Source organism: Parus major, chromosome 17 (assembly GCF_001522545.3).
Source record: "Parus major isolate Abel chromosome 17, Parus_major1.1, whole genome shotgun sequence".
Lineage (NCBI taxonomy): Eukaryota > Metazoa > Chordata > Aves > Passeriformes > Paridae > Parus > Parus major.
The window spans coordinates 2,004,564-2,015,649 of NC_031785.1; the positions used below are offsets into that span (position 1 = coordinate 2,004,564).

Below are 11,086 nucleotides of genomic sequence, written 5' to 3' on the forward strand. Positions count from 1 at the left end.
TTTTACTCCTTGGCAAAGGACTATTAGATTACATAAAAAGCAAGGCTAGTGCAGATACAGGCTGAGAATTTCATGGTAATGGTAGAGCCTCATCACTTTGGGTCATGTCTGCAAACTGGAAACCTCAATTCTAGGTAGGTCAGACTTATCTTAAGCTGAAGTTCACTAGAAATGTCCTGATTTAGACACCAGGCACTGAGTATGGCAGAAGGAGCCACATTCTTTGTGAATTAAGTGAGACTGAACTCCCAGGGAAAGTCTGGCAACCAAGTCAGACAAGAGAGTTGTGGTGGAAGAGAAGAGGAAAGGAATCTGTGTGGATTTCTGAGATTAGGATGTAAATATATAATGATGTTGCATTGCCAGAGTTGCCACTTTAGTAAAATAAAGTACTTTCTTGCAGTGAAAATTAGAATTCTTCATCTTCAGGAAACAAAAATCCTGGTTTGCTGAAAAACCTGTGCTGAGATTTTCCAGACTCCAAAAGACATGCCAGGTGGACTGTGCTCCCACAGCAAAATGACAAATGTCCTTCAGCAATTTATAATTGGGAGGAAGAGCACAGAAAGGGAAATGGGAAAGGAGGAAGACTGTGGAGCAAGAAGAATGGCAAAATACTAATGGAGAACACAGGAGATGCTGTGCCACTGCAATACCATGAGAAAAACATCCTGTGTGTGACCCTGGACAAGGCACTTCTAACTCAGCTCCCCTTCAGAAGAAGAGGGTAAAAGCAGCATATTTAAGCTGGCATGAAGTGTTTTTGCCCTCTCATATTTAAGCTGGCATGAAGTGTTTTGCCCTCTCTAATCCAGAAGTTATCTGGATTAGAGAGGGCAAAACACTGGAGCATTGCAGTGCTGATGATCAGAGCAGCACATCAGCCACAGGCAGGCACACAAAAAGTGCTTTGCAGCTACACAGGATCCCATTAAAAGGAAATATTGACCAGTGCTAAGTTGTGGAAGGGTTCAGAAGGGATCCAGCAGGAACCCTCTGCAGAAGGGTTATAACCAGGAAACTCTGCCCTTACAAGAATATCTGTCACAGTCACACCAGTGAACCAAGGAACTGCTGTTGGATGAAGTATGAAAAGCAAAAAATAAACACACTTTTCCAACCAGCTGGTGTTTGATCTGAGCATGCATATGGACATCCCACGGAACTACAGAGCTCCAATTCCACATCCCATATTCAACTGGTCACTCCTGACAGTGGCTGAGAAAGCTTCTGGAGCCAGGTCTGGAACGGAACAGATCCTCTGGAGTTCAGAGGTCAGAATTTCATTCCTCTTTATAACCATCACGTCTGGCCCAATGACAGGCTGGGAAATCTACAACTGACAATATAATTCCGGCAAAAAAGACCTAAGTGAGCATTTATTATGGTTGCTGCTGTTGTTGTTGTTATCAATTAATAACAAATAGCTTTTCTGTCCCCAAAATGTGATATTACTGGAAAACCCCACTTGGACTGATGCACACAAGACCTTTCAAGAGTTTTTGAGCATCCAGAAAACGAGTGGCACACATGGCACCATGAGAGCTTAACCCACATATCCCATGTCCCCAGCAAGCACTGTGCCCTCCAGCTGTCCTGGTGCTGCAGCTTGCTGTGATCCAGGCATTCCATCACAGAATCAGCTGGAAGAGACCCCCAAGGTCATCAAAGCCCAACTCCTAATTCCTTCTGTGACTTGCCACAATTTTCCTGATTTAGGCTTCAGCAAAGTAAGTTTTTTTTCATTAAAGGAGTTGCTTTTGATGATCTGGCGGTGGGCCAGGAAAATGACTAAGTGAAAAGATGCCTCACTGTCAATGCAACAGCTCTTTGCTGTACTCCAGAACATTTGCTCCACAGGCCTGGGTGTATGGAAGCACAGTAGGAGCATGACCTTCTCTTGTTTACCTGAAGTTGATTGAATATGAAAAGTTTAGGTCAGATCAGTTACATAAATCTTCTGTTCCCTCAATTACAGGTACTAACATTTGCCTTGCAGCACATATCAGTACATACAACTCACACACTTGCTGCACAGTTACCATTAACATACCAACACAAAAGAAGGTAAAAATCAGGTATTTGTCAAAAATTAATTACCATGAGTTTTCAGCAAAGTCTTAGAACTATTTTTTGCAGATTTCTCCCTTGAACAGATCACAGTAAAATGAATAATCTGGCTCACTGGAAGGAGGGACAGGATTTTACAAACCTTTAATATTTCTTGCCCTCCCTTTGCTAACTTGCTAGCTTTGCCTTGTGTAGATAGAAGAGTCTAACTGGAATGCAACCTGCAGAAAAGAAAATTTATACCCATATTTTAGAAGTCACATGCAAGAGTTCAGGATGTGCTAACAGGGAGAGACTGATGGCCCCAGGCTGTGGCATCAGGCCTGCTGTCCTGAGGTGAAGGAATGGCCCCAGTTCTCTCTGCAGGTCATTACTGGGCAGAATTTAACAAGCTCACAAACTACATCTTGTCCTCTGAAAGTAGAAGTACAGACTGCTGAAAACAAACTGTGCTTGGTCTGAGATAACAGAAAAAGAGATTCCATAAGCAGGAAAATGAGACCTGAGAGTTCTCTGCATAAAGATACAAACCCAAAATAGAGCTGCTGTTCTGAATTACACTCACACTCACACTGCAGAAAGTTTGGGTTAAGACCTATTGTAAAACAATTTCAACACAAAAGAGACAATCTGTTCCAACTCTGCTCATTAAAGAAATTCGGAGACAAACCCCAGTCTTTGATCCCAGGCACTGCTAGAAGGCAACTGTACATTGCAAATGAGACACATTCATTCTTAACAAAACAAACCCCCACTGCAAGTAAAAAGGCAGTCCCGAAATTCCAAAGTCTTTCCCTGCTTACCTTTTAGAGCAGGTCAAATTTTTGGAAGTAGTTTCTCAAAGCAACTCAGACATTCCACGTTAACTCTTGTATTGCAATAAACAGCTGCAAAACTCCCCGATTCATTTCCTGGCTTGGTGTGCATGCTGAACCCCAGAAAAAATCCCACACAAGGAAAAAAATAAAGGAAAAACACCCCCAAAAACCCGCAGGAGAAACAACTCAGCCCTCGGGCAAAGCAGAAGAAAGTTCCACAGGCAAACAGAAAGGCAATCCAGTGACAACTAGAAGTTTGGATAAGAAAGAGGGAAGGCAGGCGCGCTCCCCTTGCCTGGAGTCCTGGCTTTTAAAGGTGCCTCTCCTGCAGAATCCACGGAGGCTCCCGGCTCCTCGGAGCAGATGGTATTCACACATTATTCCCGAACAGCAGCATTCCCCAGTCCAATCAGGAGGCAGCACTCAAAAGCCAAGTGCTTCCCAGACTCTGTTACAGTTTTCAATAGCTATAGCACAAGATGAATGACTCAGAAAATGAATAAGCAGGGAAAATAAAACCTGCCTCTATCCTCGGCAGAGGCACAGGCAGGAGGGTCAGCAGCTCTCAGTGTGCTGAGCACTGGCTTCAACTTGAATGCACCTGCTTTTTTTCCCTAAATCCGAAATGCTGATTACTTTTTCTGTGCCTTGAATTTGTGTGATCAGCTTCATCTTGGGTTAAAAGTCACAATAATTAAACCTTCTCTTTTTTTTTCAGTTTTAAAAACAACAAACATTTGTAAGAGTCAAAACAAAGGATGAACTGTGTGTGTGCTCTTCCTCAGACAAACCCCTCGTGCTGTCTCCTGCTGAATACATTAATGTGTATTTCTAAGATTTAAGGCCTGATTTTGCAGACCTTGTTGCAAATTACATGAAATAGATTAATACATCCTCTAGTTTTGCCTGAAGTTTACAAGGAAACTTTAAATGACAATAAAACAAATATCTCCAAGAATATATAAAATAAAAATGATTACCAACTTTCAGGGAAAGTAGAACCATTATCCAAAAACTGGCCAAAGTGAACTGGAAAGTGCTTCCAACTGCTCTGTGCAGCTTCCAAACCATACCATCCAGAGGGCACTTCTAAATACAACTCCTCAGCCTGTTTTTTCTGACAGCTGCAACCCAATAATAAAAGATGATCTGCTAAACAAAGCAAGTTACTCATGGAAACACGCACAGCACCCGGGTTCTCCCTGGAATACCGTGGCACACTCCTGAGCTTTCCACAATATGCTGGAATTCTCTCTAGCTCTGTAGCAGAAGTGATTGCGAGGAGGTTTTGCTGTGCTTGGTGCTCCTGCCCCAGCTCTGCTGCAGCCACAGACTCTGTTTTTATTGCTGCTGAACCCAGCAAAGCTGGACACAGGCTGCAGTCGGGCAAGTGGGATCACTTAAATCACTGAAACTATTTGGGGTGAGAAACACTCCCCCAGATCCCCCCGGACATTTTCAGATCTTTGTCTCTGGCTGTAAATTGATCCTTTGCATTCCTGTCTGACACATGGACTGTGAAAAACTCTTCAGGGATATTCTCCCTGCCAGGAGAATGGCTCTAACAGCACTTCTGCAAACAGAGGGCCAGTCGGAGAGACAATAAAATTTTGTGAACTCTGGACTAACTTTTACTGTTATTATTTTGTCTTTTTTTATTTTCCTTTATTCTGGACCAAATAAGAGAACACTATTTGCATTTTACTCTCCTATTTTCAAAACACCAAGTATTAGGGTTTCTGCCTAGGATTCAGAGCAGGACCCACATCCAGAGGCATCGTTTTGCTCCATCAGCCAAGCCCTGCCCACCCAATACTAAGCAAACAAACCCACACAAGCAGCTCCAGCACAAAGAACAAGGGCTCGAGTTATAACATCTGCCACAGCTGCCCACCAACCTCCAGCTACAGCTAGAGAAGTGTTAGAAGGTGTAAAACAAAACTAGAGGCATATCTAGATCTGCTAGGAAAATAAACATTTTCTGAAGCCTCATTTTGGCAGGTATTTTCTGATCCCTGCACTAAGCTCCATAGCAGCCAAAATCATTTTGACAACTGACTCACTGAGCAAGGCATCTGCTGGGCCTCTGAGCCTCTACCAGCAGGAGGAATACTCAGCAATTACAGCTTTTCCATGTGCTGCTTCCTTGGAGATGCTCAGAGAGGAAGCACATCAAAATCCAAACATGATCCCCATAATGCTCAAAGTGCTGGGATAACGCTCTGAGGAAGCTCCCAGGCAAATGTCCCAGTCAGACACCATAAGGAACATCAGCTCAGGGTAAGCAGCTCTCTATTCTGTACATCCAGCTGTAGGGTGGGTTTGTCAGCCAGGGGTGGGAGGCATCAGCACACACCCAACTCTCTGGGCAGCACCAGAAGAGGAGGCTCCTGGCCAACAGCTGAGTTACATCCATGGCATCCCAGCAATTCTTGGCTGAAGGGCTCAGAAACCCCACTGGGTCAAAATGAGGGGCTCAGATCTCATTAATAAGGGTCACTTCCTTCTGGGCTCCTCCAGCTCCTGACAGCTGCTACTGGAGTCTCATTAATTTAAAAGCTTCTCACCTATAAACACCTTGATACATCAAATGTAAGCTTGAACTCCTCATCTCTGCTCCCAGGAAATCCCTTGCCTGTGCACTCTTCCTTTCCATCCAGTTATGGTGAATTCCCCTTCCAGCTATGGCTGAAGTAGAAAGTTCTGAGTGGCAGTGCTGTGTGGAAGAGATGGATCTGGGAGGTTCCCTCACAATGCTCTGAAGTTCCTCTCTTTTAGGAGGAATATAAAAGAGGCTTTGAATTTGCCTATGAAAAGACCCTTTTCTTTAGCTCCAAAGAACCAAGAGATGACTGTGACTGTTTCCAGCACCTCCAAGTATGGATGGTTACATTTCATTCCTTGAATATTCCTTCAGGATTCCATCTGGATGGTTCTCCCTTATTAAATGCCCATAATTCAGTGGGATGCTCATTTATTGACTGGCTCTGCCCTCTTCTACTGATTTCAGCAGGGACAGAGAGGAAACCACTGCATGCAATGGTTGTCCCCAACTCAGTTTCCAACCTGGAAATTGCAGAAAGCATCAACAAATCATTATCCAGTAATCTGCTGTATCCTTGATCCCCCATTTCCCTGGAGCTTTCTCACTCAACTCTGCTACCACACATGACCTACCAAAAATTCTGCATTCCCAGCCCTTGTTTCTGTTTTCCTCTCTACCAGGTGTGATTTTTAATGCACACCAAGGTGTCATTGAGGCCAGGATGTCATTACTGCCCTCGAACAGTGCCTGAAGAATCTCAATTACCAACAGCAGACAAAGTTCAACCCTGGCTGTCATCCAAGTAATTCACTTGGTTCAATGTGTACTTCAGAGACTGAAAAAAAAATGCTGTAATTATTGTGTTATTGAAGCACAATGGTTTAATTTTATTTCTTTGTGGCAAAAAATCTGCATCTGTGATTCACACCTATTGTGTAGGGAGTATGATTCCACTAAAACCAGTAGTTGGGATCTGGTCTACAAGGTTGTTCAAAAAGCCTAATAAAAATCTTGTGCTCTTAAAGGATTAACAACCGAATCACAAAGAAATATTGTGAGGACACAGAAAAGAATAAACTCAGAGGTGGTTCCAGTGTTGACAAGAGCTGTACAAACTGAGATCTGAGCAATTAGAGGACACAAAGAATACATAATTCATATATATTTTGTACTCAAGAGTTTGCACACAAATAAAACATCTTATAAATCTTCAGCAGCTTGCAGAAAGCTGCTGAGCTGTCTTTTATTCTTGGAGCAGCAAGTGGCTATAGTACAAAAGAGAAATCCATAGCTATGATATGTCATCCCTCTGAAATGGGTAATTTAGGGTTATGGTTTTGGAATCAGCACATTTTTCAGCAAGTTTCTTCCAAGATTTTTTTTTTCTTTTTTGTGAAAAGAATCAAGTAAATCCATGCCAGTACATTTTAAAAAAACACATCAAAAAGTCAGAGCTGTGAGCCATCATAAAATGACATTAATCTTTCTCTACACACCTGCATTCCAGAGAATGGAAAGAAAATAATGGGTGGGGGAGAAGGAGAAAATAACGTGGGGGTTGCTTTAATGATTTTTAAAATCCATATGAGAACCTGTAGCTTTCTGTGAGCCTTTATCCCATGCACAGGAGAAAAGTTACTGAATCCCCTGTACAAATCTCCAATGCCTGTCAGGCTGTGCTCAAGGCCATCAAGCACTGCAGCTCCCTGGAGAATCACAGAGAAAAATCCAGTAACCACTGCACCCACAGGTGGTGGTTTTATTCCAGGGACTGTTACGTCAAGGCAACCAACACAGCTTAAATCCCCCACATAAATGAGTGGTGATTCCCTGTTCCAACTACAAGCAATAATAAATCTATGAGGCATCTCCATTAAAACTTGGCAACTTAATTTGATTAGGAAAAAAAAAAACAACAACCCTGTGCTAAGAAATGAGACAGATTCCCAGTCTTGAATATTCCACCAACGTCCTGTGAGCTGAATTCATGCACATTAGTAAGCAAATGGAAGGGCTGCAGGAGACAAGAAAAGCAACTCTCAAATACATTATTGCCACAAATTCTTCAGAACAGCTTTTTCTGTCATTAATCATCTCTTGATTGCACTGGAAATAAGCAACACAGAAGGAGCCAAGGCTGAATTTTAAGGTAGGTGGTTAACCTACATGGACTCTCAGACAGAGCAAAAATTAAAGAATGGACTTCATTCTGCTGGCAGAAAAAGGGATTTATTTTGGCATTCTTGAAGGTAAAAAGGTATTTCTACAGCAAGCACAGGAGTTCCAAGTCATGGTCACTCCCCAGGGCATTAAGACTTGTCACATGAACAGCCCACTGGGATAAACACAAATGTTCCCAGCGTGTCCAGAGCTGCTGGATATCCAAGGGGCTGTTTCCAGAACAAGGGAATGCTCTCAAGGGGCAAATCTTCCTGAACAGCACTCTGCTGGCTGATTTCTGAGAACTTTCTGTTTACTGAATTCATGCAAAATAACGCCTGGGATCTCAGAACAGCAGTTGAGTCCCTCAGTCCTGCAGTGCCGCAGCTCCAGCAGCAGCACAGGGAAGGAATTGACCTTCTGATCAATAAATGATTCAAGCCATTTGTTTACAATGAGATAGTTTAAATCAAAGTAATTTAAACAAAACTAAGAGGAAGATGGGGATTTACATAGTTAGGAAGAGGAAGCAGTGAAGTTTTTTCCAAGATCCTTGGTACCAGCAGTGCTTGCTTATCTCTCATTTCCCAGCTTATGAACCTTCCCAGTGTTTGCTGACTTATTCAAATATTTTGTAGGAAAACAAAGTTTCTACACAATGTGACAGAATATGCTTTAGATGTCTGCAAGAAAAGAATGAGAAATTATGTATCTTAAACTATGCATTCTAAATTCAGTTAGGAATTTAACATACTAGAGAAAATAAAGTTAAACTTGTATTTCCCTCAGAACCCAGACACTCTCTGTTACTCATAAAGGCCAGGTGGGCAAGAACACCTGGTTATATATTTGTTAATATCAGCTCAAAGTATGCATGCACTTCCCTGAAAATCCTAAAACTTCCTGCTGTAAAGAAAATGAGATTTAATTCTGTGTCTCTGTGGTCTAAGAGGAGGTATGAGACATGAGAGGCAGACGCTGTTCTTCTTGAGAGGAATTAATATAACTACATATGAAATAGAGTAGAAAAGAGAAATAAGAAGTGTGAGACTCCCCTGTTAATATTTTCATGAAAATATTATCATCTGAAACACCACTGAAATCTGTCCTTGATTAAGTTTGATTTCAGCAGGGCAGAGAGCCCCAAGTAAAGCAGTGCTGCCCACTTATATCTGCCCAGTCAACTGTTCACATAGTTTAAATGTTACTTCATTCCCTTAACCACATTCTTTCCGCACAGTTTTAGGTCTCTGTGATATTAACACTGCAGTTGAGTCAGACTTGAAGCTCTGTTTATCAGCAGAGAATATGCTGTGGGAAATCCATAACTACTTCCTGAACAATATTTATGTAGGAAGTGGAATATTTAGTGGATTTCAAGCTGTATTCAGAATATACCAAATGCATATTAAACAGTTGAGAATCAATTTATTCCAAAAATCACCATCTGAAATTGTTTTCATAAACATGAATACTTTGTTATCCTCAATGCAGCCAATTCTCTCTACTAACAGAGAAATAAGACTTGCAAACAACTTTTCCCCTCAATTTATGCTTTTTTGTGTGCTTTCCAATAGACTGGATAGCAGAACATCAGCATGTGGAATGCTATAAATCCATGGAATAGCTGCATTTTTAACCATGGACTTTAATTCCAGGGTGAGTTTATGTGGTCCTTGGCTAAATATATCTTCCTAAGTAAATTACTCATGCATCTGCCTGGAGGAAAGCTTTCCACAGATAAAGAATCTGTTCCCAAATGCTACATCTGACAGCACATACGGCACAAAGTTCCATTCTTTTCTTAGTGGCAAAAAGCCCCCCAAACTGAATAAGGTGGAATGCACAGGTCCCTCTTCCCTCTGCACAGACTGCTCAGGTTAATTCTGCCTGTTCCTGCTCCTTCCAGTAGAATAAATATCTCAGTGTATCAGTCTACTACATGTTTGTCTCCAGAGCCTTTAAACAGAGGGATTTCTAAGCTCTTGTGAAGCACATTCCCACATTCAGTTCCACTTATCCATGCAGAAGACATTACAAACACATGCCTACCCCTGTGCCTTTAGCAGGATGGGTAACTCAGACACTCTCATTATCCCTTTTTTTCGCTCTCTCTTCTATGTTTTCTACTTCTTACCATTGGAGTTGTCCTGGTCCAAAGGATTATCTGGTTCCATTACTTCAAATAAAAGCATCCAACATGCAGTTCTCCATGCAGCAGAGGCATAAAAACACAGCAGTTGCCTAAGCTGATTCACCTGATTTATGAATTAGTGCAGCATCCATAAGAGGCTGTGTTTCTTCTTTTGTATTACATCTGGCTCCTTTTCCAACTCGATGGCTGGGTATTACAGCATGCAGGCCTTTTTCCAGCATCCTCTTAATGCATTATATTTAAAGTAGCAGCAACCTTTTTCTCCCATCCCCCAGACTAAGTTACAGCAGTAACTAGGCTGAGCTGGCAGCGAGCACTGCTCATTCAGAACAGGACCTGCAAGCGTTCTCCGAGTCGTGGTGCTGCATAAAGAGGATGATTGATACAATAAAAAGTAAGTGGGCTTTGACACAGCACGGGATGCACTGCACAAAATCCCACCAAAACCAGGCAGAGGTCCTGAGGGTTTGGGGAATGTCTCGCTGAAGCCAGCAGTCTGCACCCCCTCACGCACAAACACAAATTATGTCCTGTTCCCTCCTCCTCCCCCCCTCCCCGCTCCAATCTTTTATAACCCTGGATCTCCTCCAGCAATAGTCTGTTCCTTCACTCAGTTTATAATAAACTCTGCCATTCCCCCGTGTCCCTCGGGCTGGCATGGAGAGGAAGGAGGCTGTTTGCAGAATGAATAGCCCAGCCCGTGCCTGACTGGGAGGCAGCTCCGGGACTCTGCGCCGGGCACTCGGAACTTGCCGCAGCAGCAGCCTTTGGCTGGGGACCTTGTCCTGCATTTCCCTGCTCTGCCAAGCCAGGCTGCTGCTAGGCTGGCGTTGGAAAAGCTCCTGCAAAGGAGCTGAAGGACGAGCCCCAGCTTGGCTGGACTCGGATGGTAAATGACACCAGAGTCTCTCCACAGAGCCTGTATCAGCTGACAGCCAGATCACAGCATTGCAAATCAGGTCACCTTCACTCTGCTCCTTGGTCTGCCACTACCTCCTTGAGACCTCTCGTAATTCACAACTGCTCCCTGTGCCTCAATCTTCTGTGATAGTGACATTGAAATATATCTTATCTCACAGGAAGGGAGCCGAAACCTCCCAGCTCTACATGCTTTGAACTTCTTGGGTAAATGATACAGTGCAAGGGCTGAGGAAGAAGACTCCACCACCTGGCTGAAGAATAAAAATTTCATTTTCTCTGAAGACATATCCACAAAATAACAGAAAAATATATCAAAGTGCAACTCTAAACCAAGCTGTGCCTCCGAAAGGTGAATTCATATAGCTGTTACAACAATCCTGAAATAATTCTTCGAATCTAGCTTTCAGGATCAATTTC

The 11,086-nt window shown here is 42.8% G+C and overlaps 1 protein-coding gene across 3 annotated transcripts in view; it reads right to left on the reverse strand.

Annotated features, from left to right (window-relative positions):
- Positions 1 to 10,238, reverse strand: part of DAB2IP (DAB2 interacting protein) — a 156,794-nt gene extending 146,556 nt beyond the window's left edge. The window contains exon 1 of one of the 3 annotated variants that reach the window (XM_015644695.3): positions 9,852 to 10,238. In XM_015644695.3, coding sequence (XP_015500181.1) covers positions 9,852 to 9,969 — 118 coding nt within the window. In that variant the 5' untranslated portion in view covers positions 9,970 to 10,238. Of the gene's footprint in view, positions 1 to 2,873; positions 3,232 to 9,730 lie in introns of those variants that run through there. The other 2 variants (XM_015644696.3, XM_015644698.3) reach the window with 2 other exon arrangements.
- Positions 10,239 to 11,086: the final 848 nt, after the last annotated feature.